We start from the raw sequence: 24,676 nt of genomic DNA, 5'->3' as shown, positions 1-24,676 counted from the left end.
AAAAACCATAGGTTTATTTACAAGATACTGTCTTTGATAGTATTTTTGGGGTGATCTTTATGAAGATCTACTACTGACCAGACTGCACAACCCATTTGTCTGGCTGACCAAGTAAATAGTCAGCACAGGCTGGCCAAACAGTTTAGAGATGTAGTACAGAGGAATCATATTAGTAGATAACTAATAGAAATAACTTCATTGGAAGGGAGAAGGAACTCGGAGCGGAAAACTGTACTGGCCCATCCACTCATCTGCGTGGTAACTCTTGTTAGTGAAAGCACAGAACTGAAACAGGGAGGGAAAACTACATTTTACTTCCCAGCTCACTGCATGAGAGCTGCAGGTACTCCGTACCACCGATCTTCAGGTTACTTAGTCACCTGCTTAAGTATGGATTATGCTTAACTAAATTCAGGCTCTTTATTCTGAAGCATTTGCTTAAATTTCTCTTACCTTCTTTTAAAAATGTTTTACAAGAGACTAGTTTTCTTTAATTGAAAGCATTAAGCCTAATTACTTCATTTTGTATTCAAATGCACAGACCAGTAATACCCGATAGGCAGTTTTTCTTCTTTTTCATTAAAACAATATAGAAGTGATACAACTCTGCTTCAAGCTCATCTTTTGAAAAAACACTGATATTAGTTCATCATTAAGTTTTGCACAATGGTCCCAAGCCTGCTTAGCTGTGAAGCTGCCTAAGTATTCCACTCTAACATCGCTGAAATTACTTACCATTATTCAAACACTTGAAATTTCCTATGAATTTTACATATTCATATGTAGGTTGCTCTTTTGGATCTATTGTTCCTCGGAGCATATGGCAACAGAATTCTAGTTGATTTTTTGCTGAGAAAAGAATAAACAAATTAATAGTTACATGCTTGATGAAGCACACAGGCAACATGAAATGGAAAGCAGGAATAATTAAGCTGCATACTTATTGAGACACTGTAAGTGTTGTGATTACAAATGGCTACAGCTTCTGTTTTTAAGCGGTGTGATATTAACTAACCCAAAGAAAAGGAGAACTCCTTTAGAATTTGTGTATGAAGGGCCTGAATGCTAATGATATGGAAACCCCCTGAAAACTAGAGCTATTTTAAAGAAGCAGCTGCCCTAAACTTAAGTTTACTAAAGCATGCACTTCCAAAACCCACTAGGCTGCTATGTTTTTATTCTTGTCAATTGCTACAACTGTCTAAATAGAAGCTATATAAACAAGATGAAGATTTCTAATACATGGGAAAATCATAAAGTGAAATGCAATGCAACACTGAAAATTTTGCTCTTCAGGGGGCGGGGAAAAACCCACAAAAAGGTGCTTCTGTTCTTCAGGGCTCACCCGTGTTTCTGCTTAAACAACACTGGAAGAAAAGAACTGATCACATGTGATACGAAGCAGACTATTTTTAGCACAACTGCCCTACTAGTTTCATCTGGGATAGAGTTAATTTTCTTCACAGCAGCTCACATGGTGCTGTGTTTTGGATTTGTGACTAAAACAGCATTGATAACACAGGGATGTTTTAGCTATTCCTGAGCAGTGCTTGCACAGTGCACAGGCCTTTTCTGCTTCTCACGGTGCCCTGCCAGCGAGTAGGCTGGGGGTGCACAAGAAGCTGGGAGGGGACACAGCCAGGACAGTTGACCTAAGGGATATCCCATACCATATGATACTGTGCTCAGCAATAAAAGCTGGGGAAAGGAGGAGGAAGGGGGAGATATTTGTGCTTATGGGGTCTGTCTTCCCACGTAACCATTACACATGATGAAGCCCTGCTTTCTTGGAAATGGCTGAACACCTGCCTGCCAACGGGAAGCAGTGAAGTAATTCCTTCTTCTGCTTTGCTTGTGCAAACTGTCTTTACGTCAACCCACAAGTTTTCTCACTTTCACCCTTCTGATCCTTTCCCCATCCCACTGGGAGGAGTGAGCGAGCAGCTCTGTGGTGCTGAGCTGCCTACCAGGGTCAACCTGCAGTAAGTACTTACATTTTAAGTACTCTGGTGTCAATGAATCACTTTCCAGCAGATGAGAAGACAATATTTTATAAATTTCTGAATGTTCCCCCTCTGGGATAAAATTAAATACGCTCTGATCCACAAGATCAGACTGAAAGAAAAAGATTTAATAAGCATTAAACTAATGCAAGGCATACAATGTCACAAGCCTACTATTTTAATGCAAAACTGTTCCACAGTTCAGAAGAACATTATTGACTCAACAAAGCCACCTGCTGGAATACACATGAATATTTTGCAAGAAAAAAATCTCACTTTGATCTGTCTTAATTTTGACACTGCAAACCATTTAACGAAGAACACCACGAACGCAGCAGATACCCATAAACATTAAAGTACAAAGGAGCTTGTATTAACCTCCCTGGGATGCAACAATTCCAAATAAAATTAGAAATTACAGGGTGTTGTTCTAGGGCACTGTAACCTGTCACTGGCATCCAATACATTGAAATGATATCTTGGAACAAAAGACAGCCCCTACCTACATCAAACAGGTTATTATGTTGCCAATAATTATAACCAACTGCAATTGATTTTATGACTACATTTTATAATCAGTTCTGCAACTATGTACACAAAACTGGGAACAATAGAGATGAATGGAATAAAATTGTACAACTGAACAACTGATTATATGCATAAATGCATTTGATTAAGTATTCAGAAAATCACAGAATGTATGTTTAGAATATATAAATCACACCTAAAACCAAAGAACAAATGTGCCTCCAAGAACTTGGTAAATTCTACTTTTCTTTAAAAAAAAAAAAATCACAATTACCTGTACATTTCTCAAAATTCTCAGGCTGATATCATGCATACCTTAGGGGAATTTATATTTTGCAGAATAATTTTTTAAATATGCCACTCCAAGTTTTACAAAATACTCTTATCACAGTAAGACAACTAGCCTTTAGCAATAACTGGTCCTTCTCTTGTAGAAAGAACATACTGTTTCACTCATCAATTGTTTACATTTTTGAGTACTAATTTGCCTCATTTCAGAATAACATTAATTCAAAGGTAACTTTAAAAACTAGAATGTTAAATTTACCACTGAGCAATGCCACCAAGATTAAGGATGAGTGAATGTGATAAAACCCAAAGTATGTACCTAGCTTAAAAAGCAGAACCAGCCGCAACGTATTTCTTACAAGAGTTCTTTGGCAAGAAAGGAGTAAAAAACTAGTTTAAAAAATTCCAAGGATATAGCTCTTTAGCAATGCTCTTCTGACTCATGTAGAGGCTGTGATAGGTGTGAACTCTAAAGGGTTTCCTGCAGTCAACTGTGTTACTTCAGTCATGTTGAAGAGAAACTGATGCTAGCCTGGCACTTCATAATCCTGCCTAACAGAGTGCCGACTGCATTCTGTACTTCCAAAGGAAACGTTTAATTTAGGAAACAGAGCAGCAGAAAGGAGGTGCGCTGAAGAAAAAGCAGAAGCATTAGAACAAAGCATACATGATCTGTTCAATAATGCCAAAAAGGCTAACAATTAGTTAGTACTCATAGCAGAACACCATCCATAGACAAACTGATACGTTACAGAAAGCAATTTGTACTTACTGGCAAATGTTCAAGTAAGGGAGTTATACTTTCAGACACATATATTATATTTCCATCTGTCATAATTGCTAAAAAAAAACCATCAAGAGCCTGAAATTAAACATAATGGGCAGTTAAATAAAAAGAAACAGAGCATATTAAAAACGTTAAGCTATATTCAACATGGAAAATAATTTAGACCAATTTTAGTTTCGTTCATTATAAAAATGAGAATGCCCTTCACTACTAAAACTTCTGAAGTCTTGCTCTTACACTGTGAGCATTACAATTCCCATACTGTTTTGTTCTTAAATCGTCTGTGGTTTCAGAAGCAAGTCATATACAGCTAGCCACTATTTCCCCCATCTGCCACTCTGCTGCCTGTTATTTTTAATTCCATCATCATTTTAAACATCAGAAAACTCAGAAAAATGAGCTAGAGACAAAAGTAAGAAGAGGTGGAAAAACTAAGAGAACAGCAGTAAAAGAGGTGGTGAAATGAATTAATTTTAGTATTTAAAATCTTAATATTCCCAATCTCAATAAAAGAAACTTGTAGCAAGATTTTATTGAGACTTGAAAACTGTGAAATACAGTTCTGACTGCCTTACCTTCTACTTAACTCAAACTTATTTCCCCTGAACACAACACAACTATCTTTTAGTTGAATGCTACCAAACATAAAGCATGACAGAACTGCATTTCTAAATAGGAAATTTTCGAGCTCACATCTTTGAAAAAATTTCTTATATCGTATTGTTCTAGCTTTACATTCACTAGTTGTGGACACATATTTTTTAAGAGGACTTGAGAAACACCAAAAACAGCCAGAAAAAAACCCTTGAAAACCAGAAGCAACTACTTTACTAACTTGTTGGGAAAAATATGCAAATTCACCAGAGAGGATTTTTTGAAAATTTTGTAAGTACAGAAAATCAGAACTTTTTACTTTTTAAATCTGTGCCTCAAAGAAAAGGTTTAACTATGGAATGAAAATAAAAAGTGCTTGTTCATTTACTTTAATATTTTCCATTTATGTATCATTAGAAATTGTTTCACTAACAAGACACAAATGACTTATCCTCATTTCCAAGGAAATGATGCTTATACTGAAATTTTATTTCTAGTAGTAATCCAACTATTCATGTAATCTTCTTTAGCAAAGTAATGCTCACACACCATTTTTGGAAAGCGTAACAAGCAAAGAAATTAAACACAGTATTGCTCACAAGTTACATGGATGTGTTGAGCCTTTTTTATAATTAAGATTTTAATTTATGCATAATAATTCTCTATTTACCTACTACCTTCCTTATGTTGACAATTTAAAATACCCACTTTACTTTGACAGTAAATATGTTCATTTGTGGACTTGCTCTGTTATAATGTTTTATGTAGTTGAAAATGCAGTTAAAAGAAAAATTGTTTTGTTACACCGCTTACATAGGAATTTTGACTGTTTATCTTCGTGAAAATGTATAGTTATGATTAAAATATGAAAATAAAAAGTTATGTCATCAAACTGAAAAATTTCATCATGGAATGACACCCTGCAAGGAAATATTCTTCTCCCAGAAAAACAGAAATAATATACCTCTAACATTAACTGTGTGAACTCTTCATTACTAAGGAATGTCGGTTTCCAGTCCTGTCGAATCTCACTGGCATCTGACTGTGCAGTAATTTCTACAATCAAACATATATACAATATAAGGATTCACACTACCCAAAGCCATTATTTTCCCACTAAGTTACATATACACAGTAGAAAACAGCAGAAGGTTCTCCAGTCTCCTTTTGTTATTCATTCATTATATATAGATGTCATTCTGTTAAAAGAAAATAAATGTCTTCTCCCCTGTGTCATAATCAGATTTGTCTTCTATTTCCTTCTACCAGTTTGTGCTACAATCCTGCCATGCTTCAAGGTTATGCTGAAGTTAATGACAGTACATAATGGATTTTAACATGGAAAAATACTCTTTCCTCTGAGACTATAATAAAATGTTTTATTGAGAGTGTTGTTTTCAAAGATTTAGGAAGCCAAAATTCCTGATCAGTTTAGGTCATTAAAATGCCTAATCCTCAAGTATCTTGGCCAATCCTGGTCATTCTAACCTTTGCACTAAAAATTGTCACTGTCCTTTCTCTTCTTCCCACTCTTCCTGTAAAGAAATAAGGTTACTTTAAAAAAAGAATAGGTTTTCAACAAAGACTGTTAAGAGCTGTATGACAGACTCCACTGCAGAATTACTGTCCGATTCATACACACAGATGAATTTTCAACAGAGATTCCTGTAGGACTTAAGAAAAATATATAAACTTCCCATACCTATGTGAAACAATGGCTGCCAAGCAAAGCCAGACCCCAGGTTCTGAAAGCTGATGCTTCCTTATCAACTGATAACTGAAACAATGCAAGACTGCGTAGTACTTCAGTTTTGATGAGTAACAAGGGCATTACAGAAGTACTGGTTGCAAGAACAACCTTGAACAAGTAATCACGAATCAAGCGTTTAGACAAATCGAAAGAACCAAACCATGCTTTTAAGGCTTTTGATTTCTAAAGGACAAGTCTGTACAAAGGCCATAAGCTAGTTTGTTCATTCAGATGGCTCAGAGAGCACAGAAAACCTGGAATTGAGTTAAATATGCAAAGGGCTGGAACAGTTCAGAATTTTGGTTCCCAGACTGAAGGGGGAAAACTTTACGAAAGAGCTTTAGACTTAACTAAAAGAACAGTAAACAACAGCAACGTCATGCAAGAAACTGGCAAGAAGTGGAGAGCTGCAAGGAGAGGGGAAAAAATATCAACAAGTAAGATGGACCAGAATTTCCAATGATCATATCTCACAAAAGACAAATTGATCAGGCTTTTGCTCTCTGTTTTGAAACGGTATCACAAAGCAGTAAGAGTGGGTTGGAGAATAAGGATAACCTAAGTATAACCCCAAATCTAACTTTTCGGTCAGAATAAATATATTGAACACTGAGGGGCAAGTCAAAGGACACAGAAATGAAAAGCTCTGCCACCAAAGTAGAGGCAAAATTCAAGGAACTTAATGCATTCAGTCCACAGGACACAGATAATCTCCACTTCAGAACTGGAAAAGACCAATTCATCGGCTCATTCTGGTCCATATAACCATCCTACTTCAGAATTAAAAAAAAAGTCAGTCTGGCTTCTGCAGTAGAAAGGATTTACACTAAAGAAAAGCTGAAGTTCATGCCTTTAACGAACCATTCTGAATTACCTTACCACAAGTACAGGTGTTCTTTTACATTTCCCATAATTAGAACAACTAAGATACTGGAAAACAGACCCAAAGTAACACGGAAAGAACTTGTTTCACCTGGTAACTTCAGAAAAATGCCTAAAAATTCTGCCAAAAGGTTGCATTCAAAGATAAATGGCACTGAGGTCACGTTCCTGAGCTAGATAGCAGAGGAACATAATCAAACTTGCACATTAAACACCAGTCTTCAAATCCTGGATCTGAAGCAACTCTGCATCAGCACTGAGCATCCGCAAAAGAAATTGCCAGCTGGGCCAAGATCCGTAGCATTTATCTGTGGGCTGTATGACTATCAGTCTACTAGTTGCAATTATAAGTAACGAAATTCTTCAGTATTTCATAATTTTCAAATATTTCTTGTTTACAAATTCAAAGGAATATGATAGGCAGTATTAGCCAAGGCGAAGCTCTCAGTAATATAATTTCAGTGTGTTTAGCCTGCTGTTTTTTTCCCAACAAGAAACAGAATCCACACTGGCCAATAACCAGGTCAGATAGCTCATCTGGAGCTGCTGCCAGAGTACCAAGCCTGGCCAATGTGGAAATGGTCCAGAAAGAACCAGAAGCAACACAGTTAATCGAAACCTGGGCTGAACACAGTAGGATTTTCAACAATAAAGCAGCTAATCAGTGCTGAACAATTCATTTTTTGCTAGAGTCACTGCTTTATTGTAACAGATCCAAACACCTCAGGAGGCAAAATATGCTTCTGATCTTTGCCAACATTTAGTCCAAAACATTTTAATGTAAACCAGTGCAGAGCAATGCTAGTCGACACTGGCAGCCAGAGCTTTAGAGACCTTAATATGGTATCTGCAGTCACACAAAGCTGCACTCTGTCCCACCAGGTGAAGGACAAAAGCTCCATGCCCTAAAAGGCACCCATCTCCAGAGCTGCTTTTTTCCCCCTTTATCCTAAAAAAAAAAAAAAGTAATAATTTAAAAAAATAATCTCAGAAAGCACTTTGAAGAAAAAAGTATGACTGGCACTGCTGGCTGGCTGACACGTGTTCATTCTACACTCTATATTTTATGATAGGAATCATCAATACAAGATTAAGTGATTTTGAAACAGAACCAATTTTCACAAAGGCCTTAGAACCTACAGAACTGACTTTCACAGAAAAGGAGCCTTCATACTGCTTTTCTTTTTGTTATGAGACAAACATGTCTCAGAGAATTGAAACAGCATAATCAATATTTAATTGGCAAAAAAAAACCCCAAACTATGAATTCTCACACAAATTATTCCCCCCTCCCTTTCCATTTTAATTATGTTTACCCTTTTAATGGCACTATTTAGTACACATCTGGTGCTACCTGAACCATAACACTAATGGAAGAGGCATGCTAGGGCATGGAAAAATATTTATCATACCTTAACATACCTTAAATCCACACACATACTGTTGATAAATACACACCTATCTATCCACTTAATAGCTTTACTTATTTTATTTTATAACCTTATAGCTGCTTCCTTTGTCCTCCCTTTCTGTCAGAAATTACTCAGGGAAATAGGCTAACTAGCAAAAGAGTTCTTTTTCTTGAATTTTTAATCTTGTTTTTGGCAGCGTGAACCACAAGGTGCCACATTAAGAACAAGTGTAGGAGCAGAAACAGGGATTTTTTGTATACATAAATATCAAACAGCCATAAATAAGTGTACGCTTGGTGGAAGAATTTTTTCGTGACAGAAATAACGATCTGTAATGAACTCCAGTAAAACATATGTGGTTATATCCCACCATCAGCTGATGCAAACAACCAGAGAAACAAAACATAGCAAGGATGTCCAAAGATATTAATCTTTTTGACATTCCATATGACGGTTTACCAAACAACAAACACACGCTCATTGGCTTATACATCACTGGATACGTCTTGAAAATTAGAAAGTTCAGCTAAAATTTACAGATTTTCTGGGATTTTTTTTCCCAGCTAAAAGGAAAAAAGAAAATGTCCATGCTCCTGATTTGTATGCCCACTGCATGCCACCCTCTCTCATCAACCTACCCAATAACACTTGCTGGAGACCACAATATCCTATTGCTTTACTATCTTTGCTGAAGCAGCCAGTTGTGTAGATACCTGACATGAAGAGAGGGAGCATTAAGTTCCCTCGGACTAGCTTTTTCAGTGATTTATCTTGCTTTATGTGGAACTTGGAGAAACAAACCAACTGTTCAAACCAGTCTTAGCTAAATATCAAAATAAGTACTTCCAGCAAGTAATTCCACTGAAATGGATCAGCACTTTTCCTGTGAAGCAAAACTTTGACAACTTGTGCCTTATGAAGCAACTATATTCTAAAGGTCTCCATCCGCCTAGAACAAAAAACTTCAAGGTTATTTCAAAAATAAATGCTTCTCTTTATGAAACAGATTTCTTTGACAACTACGGGACAAAAAAACCCCTTAGTACTGGCTTTTACAAAATATTAGCAAAAACATAGTTCTATCTCTGCTACCTAAATTATGATCTTAAGAATATCTTTCTTCAGGAGCTTTTTAAATTTTTTTGACAATTTCCTTAAAGAAACTGCAAAATTGTTAATGTTTTATATACTAGGTGAATATAATTTTTAAAAAATTAAGAATTTACAAATATTTTTTATTGTTACAAATAATTACCTTTGTGCTTCCGTAAAAAGTCAATGCTTTTCTGCAGTACAGTAGATTTATCCATCTTCCGAGCATTACCTGGAAGCATGGAACCCAGCTCTTTGATAAGTACATTAAATTGATCTCGACGTTTCTTTTCAGACTTGTTTCTAGACACTCTGAAAAACAAAACAGCAAATGTTTTATAACAACTATGAAACTTTCTTATAATAAGCTGCATACTACTGCCAGGTTCCTGATGCAAACAGCCCCTTATGAATTTCTGCTGTGAGAACTATCAAAAAAAGACCTACTCCATATCTCAGACACCATTTTGGAAGAGTGGTTTCCTCCTTCTCATGGAGGGGTGCAGCTAAGCCTTTGGAACAAAGCACCCTTTTACAAAAATACAGATCATTGAACCACAGTTACAAACACACATCTGAAGAATAACAGTAAAAGAAATGCTGTTGAGTAATATGGTTATTTATAAAAGAATCATATTTTTATTGTTTAGAAATCACCCTGTTAAGTTGAAGTGTGCAAGTATAGGACATTTCTTAGCTTTAAATAACTTTAAAACTTACCTTTTTGCTTTATCTTTGTCATCTTCTTCCACCAGCCCATCAAAAATGCTTCCATCATTTCTGAAAAAAAGAAACAAACGTTGGAGTGTAAAATTTCTCTCCTGTGGAGTCCAATCACATTGACGGGGGGGAAGGAAGAGCTCATTATTCACCATCTCCGTTACATCAAGAAACCAAAGCGCTGTTTTACTGTGATGTCTCACGAGGACCATCATCAATAACCTGAAGCTATAAGACTGCTGTAAGTTCTCCTTGTAGCACATTTACTAAAGAGAAAGCAAAAAACCTTATATTTCTGACACAATTCAAAGGATTTTCAGACTACTTCTAACGAGAACTTACAACCCTATGCAAACACTCAATTGAATACTACTTAATTTTATTTTTCTATCTTCTTGATTATTTGCATTACCTCACCCTTCTGAAACATGACAGAGGACATACATAATCTATTTTTTCTTACTGGGGACTTCTATTCCAATTATTGGAAATATTTATCATAAGAAAGTAAATTTTTCTTAAATACTGAAGTATTACTAATGGAAGAGGGCTGAGGAATATGCTATACTTCATCCGTGTATGTAAATTTACAAATATACAATTAATATCAATGTTAAACAGTAACAGTAATTATTCATTATATTTGGTTCCTCACCAAGTATCACATAACTTTTCCTCAGCTTGACAACTGTCCACATACTTCTAAAGACGTATTGGACTACCAAAATGAGAACGTGTTTTCCTTTGAAGATGCCTCAGTGTGCTTCATAGAACACCCTTGTTTCATTTCCTTTTGTTTTAAAAGTCAAGTCAAAACTGTTTGTCTGTTTTCCAAAACTGCTGTATAACAGACTTTCACATTTTATTTCTCTAACTTCTGTCTGCTTTCAGTCTATTTAGTGCTGTCCACATAGGCCTCTGTGTCCACCCTTGATTTTTTATCCTAATGTTTCCTTCCCTTAAGGCAAGTAACCATCTTTCTAAAAAGCTTACTTCATCTCTCTGATTTATAACTGATAAATCATCAAGCAATTGTACATTATGATAAGCAGTGATGTCACGAAGTAATTACTTTGTACGCTACTACATAAACATAAAGCTTTTAAAAGGAATTCATATATTCAAAAGGCTGAAGTATCAGTGAAATGCCACAAAACTTCATTAAAAGAACTGACAAGTCAGACAAGCATTTTAGAAGTTTCACCCTTTGCTTTTATTGTTACGTATTTCCATCGGGTTTTACTTTCTGTAAATTTGATCCAAGTGTCATTTCCTGAAGTCTCAAAAATGGTAATACACAGGATATTAAGGACAGATGTTCACCTAAGCTGCTAAGAAACTCCAGCTCAAGGAATCAAGTAGAAAACATGTCTCAGCTATTACTTTTCCTTTGAAATAGGTTAGCAGGTCACTTTACTATCATCTGCAGCATCACTAATTGTTTAAATGTATTTGTTTTCCTTAATCAAATATTGAAGTACTAAAAAAAAAAAAAAAAATTCAAGTAAACATTAAAAATCTGCTCAACTTGCATGGATGCTGTTCCATGGCTGAAAACAAGTAATACATTTTAAGACTCATCTCAAGCAATAAAACCCCCTATTTCCAATGACTACAAAACTACGCATCTAACAACTACCAAAATAACTTCGTCGAAAATAGCCAAAAACTCACTCCTCTTATTTTTTGCATAAATTAATAATCTCTATATATTAACCGTAAGAAAAAGATTATTAAAGAAAGCACTGAACAGTAATTCCCCCCAAACTCTCAGTATCTATTAACGTACCTGTCTGCAATGGAGCTCATTTTATGGGTGCTTATGGTAAAAAACATAACATATCACACTTTAGTCTTGTGGTAGACATTTGTACGTTTGCCTGTAAGAGAAGAAAAAATATCAAAATGTGACTCCGGAGGAACAAACATGTTCTTCGTTAGAGCACACTGAAGTTTTCATTTGCTCTGTAAGCTGCTCTTAATCTTCCCCTCTCTTCCAACCTTCTGCTCTGCCCTCTCACCTCTAATGCAGTCTCCACTACCATCATAACCTGGACTTTAATATCTCATTTCACATGACAGAGAGTTCAAAAGAATATTGTTTTATTTAATGCCACAATAAATAAGTCTGGACTAAACCAATACAAACCTTTTTCTGACTCTGAATTCTGATACAGCTTTTAATTTTTATTTTAACTTTTACCAAAAAGATTCTCATAATTTTGAAGGTTGAACAGATGTAAAATACACTCCTCAGTAGTAATGCATTCTATTTAGAAATTGTGCAAACAGAAAGCATTTGAGATATAGTATTTTACAGCTATAATTTATTTCTTACTATATTTTTTTGTTGAGCACATTTAATATACCTGTGAAATGATAACTATAAGATACATATTAGAATGTGATCTCCATACTGTGAGAAAGTTAACCCGGCTATTTCTTAAAACAGTCACTTACTCATTACAAAGTTTCAGCAGGAAGTTTTTGGGTTTCCAGCCGTACAGATGATTGTGAATAAAGAATATGAATGAAATAGTAATCGTGAGAGAAGGAATATAAAATTAAAATAAGTATTTAATTCAACAAGTATCTACTTTTAGGTACCCAAAAATTACAAAATTACACGGGTTACGGAAATGCTGAAAGTCAAACGTAAACCAATACAATTAAACCTTTTTCTTTGATATAGAAAAGTCAGTTGTCAGAGGCTGCTCAAATGGAGCAGCAAGATTGTAACATTGTCAGTGATTAAGGAACAACTGCATGCAGCAAGAAGTTTTACATGAGCTGAACTTGCAGATCTTCAGGAATTTTTACTGTTACACACTTAACAGTAAAAAGGCACTGCATTTATTTCAAAGGAGCTGGTTTTAGTCACTTTAGTGACTCACAGTTTCTGAGAAGGAAGGATTTGTTTGTTTCTGAGACTGCCAAATCCAGTGGAACTTGCAGTGTTAATACCACAAGAAATACGGCAGCAACTCCATGATCCAGACAGTCTGCAAAATGTTCCAGGAAAATCTTATCCCAGTTTTTTAATATATGGGGAAACTGAGGAAGAAAGCTTATGTTTCAACCAAACTGCCTCAGAGTCTACAACAGCCACACACTATGCAGGTTTGCTTCACAAGACCAGTATTTTTGCCCACAAAGTTTCGTAACTTGAGTGGAGCAGCAAACTAAATGGGAGAGCTGTACTGCAGAACAATCTCTTTCAAGGCGCATCACAAGATGTGCATGTGATTTTGCCCAAATGTCCAATGAGCCCTCTTACCCAATTCTTCAATTAATATGGCCCAACTTCATCTTGCCTTTGTTCTCCAAAATCTAGTGCTCCGAAGACACACTGGAAGCAAACCATTCTTTCACTCCAGTTCTTCAAAATAACTGCACTGGCCACACTGACAAATTAAATTCCCCAAATTAGTTGGCCAAGTTTTATAAAGTAATGGAGTTGCACTATTTGCAAACCAGCCAGAAATGGCATGAGGAAAGTAAATTATGAAAAGTGCTTGTTTAAATTTTTGTCAAAAGCACGCAACAATAGACAGGTTGCTCAGCAGTGAAAGCAAACTACCATCACTGGCATGGAATTAAATTTAAAAATCAAGACACCAATTAGAAACTTGTTTTCATTTAGCTTACATAGTATACACTAATTACACTTTTAGCCTTGTGTTAATTTTTAAAAGAATTTGGTACCTAACATTATAGGGATCAAGAGTAGTATGAAATTCTGTAGGAAAAATGATACACTGTTCCCTTAATCTGCCAAAGGAAAATACATGTACAAGTAAATACAGAAAACTTTCACCCATGACATAACTGACATCTTCGTTATGCAGAATGAGAGTTTGAATATGTGCTGGTTTTGGCTGGGATAGAGTTAATTTTCTTCACAGTAGCTAGTATGGGGCTATGGTTTGGATTTGTGCTGGAAACAGTGATGATAATATAGAGATGTTTTCGTCACTGCTGAGCAGGGCTTACACAGAGTCAAGGCCTTTTCTGCTTCTCACCCCACCCCACCAGCGAGTAGGCTGGAGGTGCACAAGAAGTTGGGAGGGGACACAGCCGGGACAGCTGACCCCAACTGACCAAAGGGATATTCCATACCATATGACATCATGCCCAGCATATAAAGCTGCAGGAAGAAGGAAGGAATGGGGGGATGTTGGGAGTGATGGTGTTTGTCTTCCCAAGTAACCGTTACACACCATGGAGCCCTGCTTTCCTGGAGGCGGCTGAACACCTGCCTGCCGATGGGAAGTAGGGAATGAATCCTTGTTTTGCATTGCTCGCATGCATGGCTTTTGCTTTACCTGTTACACTGTCTTTATCTCAACCCACAAGTTTTGTCACGTTTACCCTTCCTATTCTCTCCCCCATCCCACCGGTGGGGAGTGAGCGAACAGCTGTCTGGTACTTAGTTGCAGCTGGGTTAAACCATGACAAAAAGTCAATTATTTTCACTTTAACAAAGCACTCAATTTCTAGAATTCAACAAAATCATTCACTTATGACAGTATACAGATCCTATGTCAGAACTGGCAATTTAGATTTGGTATCTAAGACAAATAGCTAGAAGAACTTAAAAGACTACAGGAAATGCACCTGTAGTGCATTTGTGTCTTTCTTTTCAGGGTCTGACTCTTCTGTCTTCGCATACAAAATTTGCAAGAAGCTGAACGTTCTCATGAACTTATACATGCCAATGGACAAGACTGCAGAGATAACTCCAATGAAACCAGCCAAGTTTAAAGCAAACACTACAGAAATCAACGACTATATCTATTTCGAAGATTCAAATTCAGTCGCGTTCTGGAGAACAAAAGACACCACTTAGCACTGCTACTCAGTCCTTCAGTGTTGGTATCTGAAAGCCACAGGAACCTTATTAATTATATTAATACAATTTTACCTTTTACACTTTGGGACTTGTTAAAGTGTGAGGTTTATGGATGAGACGTGGTTCCTTTGAAGAACAATGCAGAGTTAGATGTATCCTCTTCTGCAGAAAAGCATTAAATTCTGAACTGAAAAAAAAAAAAAAAAAGAGAGTTTTAAAATCAGTGAGTTTTAAAACAATCAGTTATTTGGGGTTTTTTTAATAAAAGAGAAATAATCATTCCAACAAGAGTAATTTATAAATGCAATATTCTGCTTATTAAAAAAATCCCAAGTACTTCACTACCTGAATTCACTTTGCTTTAAAGCTCTTCTCCTTGACAAGGATATTCTGACACAATTTAATCTCTGCTTTAAGCTATCACTTTATGCCTATCTTTAATCTTGACATCATTTTTACTTTCGAATTTGGTATCACCCACACCATCTACATCTTCACTTCCACTAGCTACCTTCAGCATATCTTTATACCATTATTTAAACACCTTTTCCACTGAAACTCTTGCTTGGGCCTCTCCTGACCTTCTCAGTTATGTCTTCTCCTCTCCAAGTCTCCAAATATGCCACTCTCAGGACTCCAGAATGTGTAGAATGCTGCTGCTGGCAACTAGCAAAGTTGCCCAGCTGCATTATTGCTACTCCCTCAGACGCAGTCATTAACCCCTTCTTTCAAAACCCACTTCAAAAACACTTTCAAGAATGTATTCCAAAGTTACATCACAAATGCACTTTTTCCATAAAAAAACTCAGCACCAGTATAAGTGATCACCAACTTCCAGTCTCTTCATACCATTACATTTCATTTATACAGTTTCTTCCCTTGAACCACGCTACTTTCCACGTTTTTAAGTTACATGAAATCAGTTTTTTCTCTCATCTTTATCCCATTTCTGTCTGACTTGCTTACTGTTCTTAAAATGTATTCACTATACAATGTACTTGTACCAGTTCTGGAAAATGTTATTTTAAAGCGCATTAAATTCTAAAAAGGAAGCTGGGATCTAAAAACTAAGCTTATGCCACTCAAATTCATTAATGGATTTTACGGAAAGCACCTGAATTACCTTTTATTTGATTAGAAAAGTTAAGTTTCTCCTTCCCCTGCACCTAACAGAGGCTCTTAAGTGGCTCAAATACAGATGCAAATATTAACATAGGAAGTTAAAGCACAGCAGAACAATCTGCCAACAAGAGAAAAACAATTACAGCATGATTCAGTGAAGCCACTCGTTCTTTTCTGGCCAAATAACCTGCTGGCCCATTGACCTACTTTTTTAGGTGCTTAACAGCCTCCTCTCCTATTTTGTTTTGTTCCGTTTGACAAGTGCAAACATTAATAGTGACAAAGAGTCCCATGGAAGTCTAGGTTACAGAGACTGCAATATGAAACCTGTGTTTTTAAACTGCTTGGAGTCGACCAACTCTGCCGACTCTCACCCAGCTCCTAACAGAGTTCTAATGAAAATTTTAGACCTCAACTCTGCAGTATGTCGAGGTGCATTTTTAAAAAAATCACAACTAAGTACTTAAGACAAACACCACAGGACTTACGCACAGAACCGTGTTTGATAATGTCTAAAACAGAATCAAAAAAAAGGAAGTTTTAAAGGATATTTCAAAAAGGGATTTTAAGTTGAGGAGGAAAGGAATATGTTTATGTCATAAATGAACACAAGCAAGCTTAAACCAGACCAAAAGGAAAGCTAATCACAGTGGAAAAGCTTTTGTAACCAAAACCACATAGATCTCTAACTCAGTAGAAATGGCATGCGTGTAAAAGCCAGCAGAAAGGTTAAGACGCCTACACGCCAGCATTGTCAGCCACAAGTGTTCAAAGGTTATGGGTCTGTCTCCACAATTCATGAGGTTGTTTTTAAATACAATCAATTATTTGTATTTGTCTCTAGATACTATGTCTTTTGTACACATTCAGTGCATGTTTTCAAACTTTTCTGCAACCAAAAAGGCTAGAAACTCACTATCTTTAATAGAGCTGAGGTCCTCAATCAAAAACCTTAGCTGCTGCCATGGATATACATGGATATACAAACTATTAATACACAACATTGCTCAATCTGTAGCAAAAAACTAGCAACACTGCAACTTCTGCACTACGCTGACTTATCACTCATGGAGAGGCAATATGTTATTGGGTGCCAAGTTATTGCTTGGCCAAAGAAACAAGGTTCTGAATAAGTCATAGGCTAAAAAGCCACAATCCAACCTAAGGTAGTAGTAAAAAGTTCACACCATCTGCTAAAACATTCCATTTCTTAGACTGAAAGAATTTCAGTAACTTCAGTCCAATTTTATCGTCAATAATGGTATGCATGCTGGCAATATTAAATCTTAGCAACAAATTCAAAGACTGAACAAACTGTGAAATTGCACTGCAGTCTGGCTCATGACACGTGTTCTGTCAAGACTGGACTGAAAAATGGATAGGACAATAGCCAATGTGTTGCCTGTACTTAATTTTGTATATAGTCAGTGACTGAAACCCTTACATCTCCAACACTTCACCATAACAGTAACATTGCTAAATATTTTTGAGGAAGAATCAGTATTGCCCTTATATTGTAAAAAAGATTTTTATATAGATGTCTTGATTTTGTAAGTAATATTTTTGTGACTTTACAGCCTACAGCCCTCAGACAGAATTAGTGCAAGGTGACACGTATTATTAAGACAAATAATTTCACCCAGGAAAGATCACAGGAAAAATACAGGAAACAATACAGTTTTCCAGCACTACAGTTTCTGCAAACAGAAATAGATTAACTTCTTTAATACAACCTGATCTCTGTGCCACAATCCTATTTTGCCAGGGGAACAAACTAGTTATTATAATCACTGAGGATTAGCTTTAGAGAAGATCTTGTTTAAAGAATCAAAATCACAGCACACCAGCCTGCACTTCCACAGCAGCTGGTGCCCCAGCAGAGCTCTAACACTAGTTACATACCAGGGTAAGCAAGCCAAGGAGCAGAAAAATGACACTGTGAGCAAATAGCTGAGCCAGAACCCAACTCCCAACACAAGCACAGCACCAGAAACACTATTCATTACACAGATTCTGAGGATAATTATAAACCTTCTTCATACTCCTTTCCAGGAGCAAAGAAACATTTGCTTCTGATAACTTGGATTATGAACTTCTAGAGTTTTACTCTACTGGGACATCCCACCATAATGGGCAAGCTGAGATCCACCCATTACCCCATTCCCAGAATAGCACATCACTATCACTCATGTTTTCCATTTTGCTCTTTGCTTCACAGATTTACCCCCAGCCCAACCATTTTTCTCTTTAGCTTTTTCTTTTTTGGAGAAGGGGTAGAGGGGAAGAGAAGGGGAAGAATTTATTTTGTTTTAATTCCTCTCTAGTAACTACAGACTTTTGTAGAGAGCAAGAGATGTTTGGATAGGTAAACCATTACCTGCCCTCTAACTGGATATAGTTTGGCCTACTGGAACAAGCTAGCAGATTTCGAGATACTTGCTCCTTTGCTCACAATGGTATACACACCAACAGAAAGCAAATTAGGGTAATGACTGATTGATCCCTTCTCACTAATCAAAGGGTATCTGTTAAAATACTATGGTTTTAAAACTGACATATGTCTCTTTCATTTTCTACCTCAAAAAAAAAAAAGGCAAAACAAACAAAAATTACAGAAGATAGGGCTGAAAGGAATTTCAAGAAATGCTGTCCAAACTTTGCAGCTGAAGCGCTTATTCTAGCAGCTGGCAATAGTCATATATTGCAACCTTTTCTCTACCATGTCAACAAACCAACTGTAATCTTGGTCTGTACTTGGTGCAGAAGAGTTGACACATCCCAGAAATGTCATTTTCTGTAGATAAATGCACTGTAACAGCAGGTGTACATCTTCACCTGCTTAACAGGAAAACAGTAGGAGAGGGCTGCTTCTAGCACAGATATCCACACAACTTGATCCCAGATAGGCTTTTAATAGGAAAATTTGTGAGTGGACACAAGTAGCCTGCTTTGGCAGAGCAGCTTGCTTAGGTCCATGACCCTTGCAGGGAGTAGACAAGGAAACATCTGTGTGCAACATGATGAAGAAAGAGCAGTAGGACAGAATACTGGTGGTGTGGGTTGCCATTATCAGAATAACTCATCTGGTCTCAAGTCTGTTCCTGAGGGACTTTTGGGAAAGGGGGTAAGTCCAAGCAGTCTACAGGAGAGATGAACTGCCCGGTAGGAAGCCTGCTGTGGTAGTGGTCAGCGATATCACAGATTTAGTCAAGTTACAATGGCAGCTGAAAGACTGCCTACTATTTGCCCACAGAGATATCTGTACATAGTCCAAACAAACAGCAGCAGTTGGAAGACCCTACAGATCACCATGAGTGGGAGACAATATAACAACCACAGAGGTAAAAAGAGGTTATGTTCTTAGAAACAGTTTGTCACACAGATGTGTCCTTGTTGACTCCCTGCAAAGGTAATGGACCTAAGCAAGATGCTCTGGTTAAAAGTCACTGTAAATAATATCCTCATAGAAACGTGGATGATGAAGATTAGAGGAAAAAGCAATTCTCTCCTGCATTCTTCATGTATTAGACTGTCCTGCCATCAGAAGAGAACTTTGCTCTGTAACTTGGGACTGAAGGCAATTTGCAATTTCCATCTCTCATGCTCATGGTTAGAGGAAACACCCCTGCCCACCACGTCTCTGTTCCAGATCATTTGGTCTGATCCCTGCTTGACCAGCTGTTCTGCTACCACCCTTCCACTCTTCTCCTTCCCCACCACAGAGATGGGACCACAGCTCCCTCCCTGGCAGGGTGCAGCTATAATCTTAGTTCAGACTGCAGTAAAGCTACGTGCAAGAAAGCTGCAGGAAGCTTCTGACTCTTCATCTGGGCTACACTGGAGCCTGGCCCATGCCTGGCCATGTACCCCACTGATCTGGCCTCTGACTTGCTGATTTGACTTCTCAGCTCATCCCCAGATCTGCCTCCTCACCAGGAACTTGCTGGCCACCTAAGCACTTGCCAGAGCCTGGCCGCCCTCCCCTGGGAGCAGCCTGCCCCTCCAGCTCCCTGGGAGTGACCAGGAAAAGTGCTCAGCAGGTTGCCAGGCTTCTAACAAAACGGGTCCTTGACAGTGAGGTGCTGAAGCGCTTACCAGGCTCTTCTCCTCCTCCATCCCTTTCCAGGCTGCTTGTATTATCTTTGTCTTCTAGGATCCAAATTAACTACATTTGCAGATACCTGAGGTGTTGTTTATGCACTCCCTTCAAATTATTAACAAAGATTATCAAAAGAAAGTAATTATAATACTGATTTTCAGAGTTTGTCAGTGAACGCTCTCCATGTTTCAGAAAACTGTAAAGGATAATCTAGAAAGAGTACAAACCTAATTAAGTTTATAAGACAAATTCGAAAGGCAGTGTTTAATGATCTGGCCATCAGAAGCAATTGCTATTCTTCCATATTCTCATTTAAAATATTTTCTCAGTCCTTTGTATTCACAGTTCCTTACCGGAGATCTCCTTCCTTCAATAACAAAGCCATAAGTGTGGCAGAAATAATGCTTGTAAATCCTGTGCAACTAGTCTGTACAAGAGAAAGACTGTGGCTACATGTTACAATTCCACTTGCACCCACTATTTATAAGGCTCCACCCTGCTTCTTGCTACCCTTCCGTGGCTTTTACTGGAGGAGCACACCCCTTCAGCTCCGGCCACACGCTGAAGTAGATTTGTGAAATGATGTGTCTAAAAGAACCCACATATCACACAGTTTTAAATACAATCTTTATTATCTTGTTCTTAGTAAGAAGTGTGGCTTCATGTACCTTTGAAAATTGGCACAGCTGAGGAGCAGTACCCCTCTACAAAGAGGAGCTCTAAACCTCTTAACTACATCTGCCACTGCTGGATCTGTAACAGGGAACCATGGGTTAAGACTTAAGAGCACGCATTGTGTTTGCACATCTAAAATACAACTGAGCTCATAATCAAGCCTGGCTGAAAAACATACCTACTGCCTCCTTAAATGGTGCTTACCAAAAAAAAAAAAAAAAAAAAAAACAACCGAAAAAAACCACCCAAAAAACCAAACACCACACCAAAAAAAACCAACCCAAAAACCATACCCCACAGTACTTCACAACGTGAGTTTTAATCAAGAGAAGCTAACATATTAGTGTTACAACTCAAAACTGAAAATCTTCACGTCTCTGTGGGATTCTGGGCAGAAACAACCTGCAGATCCTAAATTAACACTCACTGCGCTGTGGAAAAAGTGCTGTAGATGGTGTAAAATCTGGACATTCTGCTATTCTCTCTCACAGGAGGCATCTAAACTTAGTATATTTTACAATGAACAAGTAAAATCCCAGTTTCTTTCTTCCAGCCTCTTAAACAGAACTGAGAAGGCAGGCAAGTGACAGGGTTTTTTCAGAAGTTCAAAAGGGGAAAGAATACCAAACACACGTGCTCAAAAGTTTAAATTCCCACTGAATACTACTAATTATCCCAGAAAATTATCTGCTACATACAAAACAATGATTTTCTATAGAATAAAGTTACCAGACAAAAAAAAAAGTTCTTCACTTTATGATTTCTCAGTATTAACAGAAATTTAAGGAAAGCACTTTAAAATGTGGTACCAAGATATCTATCCTGAAGTTAATAACACTTTGAAATGATTCATCCAGTTACAAATGTGCATATTTCTGAAACAGAGCATTAGCAATTTTAAATGTTTCTTATCAGATACAGATGTTAGTTTAAACAACAATTTGTCTAAAATGGTTTGTCACATTTTCCTCAGAGCATAAATACTAAGAATACTAATAAATCTAACCAAAGACAAAAAATTAAACACTTTATTCCTCCACTGAAAAATACACATGAAAATTCACTAAGAAATGAGAGAGATCAAGGAGTTAAATGGTGTTTTAACTCTACCCCAATAACAAGAGGGAAGAATGTCTAGATATAGAAAGTAAACTATTTTTTGAAAACTGTCCTGGAGAAAATTCATTACCAAATTCAACAGACATAATTATTACACATTCAAAGCAAGATAACACCAAGTAAATTATTCTTCCATTCCATACAAAATTGCTGCTCAATGTTGATACAAACTCATGTTTAAATTTAGAAAATGAGACTTTACAATTATTGTTATTGCAACAAAAACAAACACTCAGCTATCCACTACAATTAATCTTGCAGACAAACATGAACCTACACGTTAGGCAAGCACCTTAACTGCCAGACTTTTAGTATGCATGTGTGTGTTGCGAGGTGGGAAAGGTAGCTAAAAAGCAGTTTTTGAAATACACACAAATGAATCTTTCAAAAATTCTATCCTAGACCAGAAAAATCTACCCAATGAAGATTTATTAGCTTTTACATCCAAATGAACATATACTTTTTATATATCTCACTACTGCATTCTAAAATCTTCAGAAATCCAAAAAGTCAACAGATGGTGAAGAGGGTCTGTAAGAAGTAATACAAGTTATTTCTGCACCCAATGCCTGTACAGTCTATTTAGGAGAAATTTTAAGGATATAGCTATGAGTCTTAAATCAGTTTTGCTTGATTTATAATCCACCTTACCTTTTACGGGACAACCATTTCATATGAACAGTTTATTCCTTTAAGATACCATTATCTAACACATCCAGACATCAAGAAACATCTTACCTCTTCTCGTTGTGCACATGCTAAAAAGGGGTGGAAGGGGCAGAAGGAAAGCAGGATGCCATGCCAGACAACTCCATGAATTCAAGTTTTTGGAGTTTTTTTTGTTTGTTTGGGGTTTTGTTTTGGTTTTGTTTTAAAGAGGACACAAAGACTTATTCCTAACTCATAGACAAGGTACGCACTTAGGATGTGGGAGAAACAGACTAAGAACTTCCTCCGAATCAGTCCACAGGCAAAGAATTACCACACGTAAGTTAGCAAGACCAATATATACACAGACCATGCCAGTAACTACATGGCTACAGATACTAGGCACTTGACACCCTAACAGTTATTTATATTTTTAAGCACTTTTACCAAACTCCTTAGTCAAGCTGAAACTTTTCATAATGTTAGCCTTTGATCATTACTTTGACCACTCACTTCCACACCCATATTAAATTCCCTCTATTCTGCTAGCATTAGTATCTGTGATCATACAGTCAACACAGCCTAAATCTGGTCCAGCCTAAAACTAACCCAAATATTGTTTCATTCAGCTAAATCAACTAAATTTGTTTCACCATATGGCTGCTCAAAAGCTGTGTTGGCACAGAGGAAGGGGAAGCAGTGAATCACGAGGTTAGACATCTTTTGGCAGCAATGTCATTTCATGCTGACCTACAGCGTGTGTTAAATTACAACCAGAGAACAAAATCAGGAAAACCGAGATTCAAATTTGTGCTCAAAGAAATGAGCATTGTAGCTACTACTTGATAAGCCTGCTTCATATTTAAATGAACCATCTGCACTCTCCCATGCATTGCTGCATCTCATGTGGCAACCTGTGACAAATGACATTTCTGGACAGAATGAGGTTTGTTTATATACACTAATCCAGAGTCATGGATCAACTTCTAGATATGAAAACAAATCCAGAACTCAGCCTTAGAGTCAATGGGAAACTCAAGCAAAATGTAAAGCACAGGAGTATATACACCTGACATGTTACTAAGTAGTTATCAATCTATCTATCAAATAACATGTTAATTAGAAATGAACTGTGACTGTTTTAAGATGATCCTCAGTACACTTATATAAGGGTATTAACCTAAATGAGTAACACAAAACTAAGAAAATTTAATGAAAGAATATATATATACCAACAATATATATTATACCAACAGCAGCTATTTGTAACTCTTAGAATTGTGCAAGTGTACCAAATGGACACATATTAGAAAAAAGATAAGCCAGTTGCTAACAGCAACACCCAAGAACAAGTGACAGATGTTTCAGAAAGCTAATATTTAATCTGAAACTTAATTATCCATCTCATGCAGAAATGCAAACATGTAAATAAAACACTTTAAAAATATTTAGTGATGGGCATAATTTTTTTTTTTTTCCAAGTTGATTGCACAATCCTCGATTTGTGCAGCTGTGGAAGTGCTTCTGATGCTTAGATTTCCCAGCACGGGTGACTCACGCACAGCACAATTATTCTGTAAAGCTTTTGTGAAGAATGGACTGTTCGACTGCCTGAAGAACAGAGCAGGCAGTGCGCTTCACTGGAAAGCGTCTTCAAAAAGAAAGAAGTAAGACTTCACACTCACATTTCCATAAAATGAGAGAGTAAGAACATTTTAAGCTCCAACACTGAAGCACAGTCCAAGCCAAAAATTACCAAACAAGCAGCTCCTCCTCCCTGCCTCCCCCCAGCCCTTTCCCTCGTAAGTCCTGCACATCATCCTGGAGACCAGAAAGTGATAACAAAAGAAAAAAGACTGAGGTAGTAGAAAAACAGAGCAAAACAAAATAAGGGAAACACTAGGGGATGCTAACTTCAGCGTATTCAAAAAAGATCTGGCAAAATACACTTCTGTATTAGCATGCTTACTCTTATGTTCGTAAGAATAACAAAATGTAACAAAAGTAAAGACTTACTTCTTTAAAATTCTGGTGTCTGCCAGCAGATCCTTCAGTCTTTCCCTCCAATACAACTACCTGTTACAGAAAGAGCAAGTTTATACATC

The 24,676-nt window shown here is 37.0% G+C and overlaps 1 protein-coding gene across 2 annotated transcripts in view; it reads right to left on the bottom strand.

Annotated features, from left to right (window-relative positions):
* CLOCK (clock circadian regulator) overlaps nucleotides 1–24,676 on the bottom strand; it is a 62,264-nt gene that overhangs the window by 17,931 nt on the left and 19,657 nt on the right. For both annotated transcript variants that reach the window (XM_075708788.1, XM_075708789.1), the window contains exons 4-12: nucleotides 24,588–24,647; nucleotides 14,981–15,095; nucleotides 11,846–11,936; nucleotides 10,057–10,116; nucleotides 9,500–9,648; nucleotides 5,165–5,256; nucleotides 3,592–3,681; nucleotides 1,995–2,115; nucleotides 736–849 (exon numbers count right to left, since the gene is read on the bottom strand). In XM_075708788.1, the coding sequence (XP_075564903.1) occupies nucleotides 736–849; nucleotides 1,995–2,115; nucleotides 3,592–3,681; nucleotides 5,165–5,256; nucleotides 9,500–9,648; nucleotides 10,057–10,116; nucleotides 11,846–11,892 (673 nt within the window). In that variant the 5' untranslated portion in view covers nucleotides 11,893–11,936; nucleotides 14,981–15,095; nucleotides 24,588–24,647. The remainder of the gene's footprint in view (nucleotides 1–735; nucleotides 850–1,994; nucleotides 2,116–3,591; nucleotides 3,682–5,164; nucleotides 5,257–9,499; nucleotides 9,649–10,056; nucleotides 10,117–11,845; nucleotides 11,937–14,980; nucleotides 15,096–24,587; nucleotides 24,648–24,676) is intronic.

Source organism: Pelecanus crispus, chromosome 4 (assembly GCF_030463565.1).
Source record: "Pelecanus crispus isolate bPelCri1 chromosome 4, bPelCri1.pri, whole genome shotgun sequence".
In the NCBI taxonomy this organism is placed as follows: domain Eukaryota; kingdom Metazoa; phylum Chordata; class Aves; order Pelecaniformes; family Pelecanidae; genus Pelecanus; species Pelecanus crispus.
The sequence above is the reverse complement of the archived record's forward strand: the minus strand, read 5'-3'. Positions and strand labels throughout refer to the sequence as shown.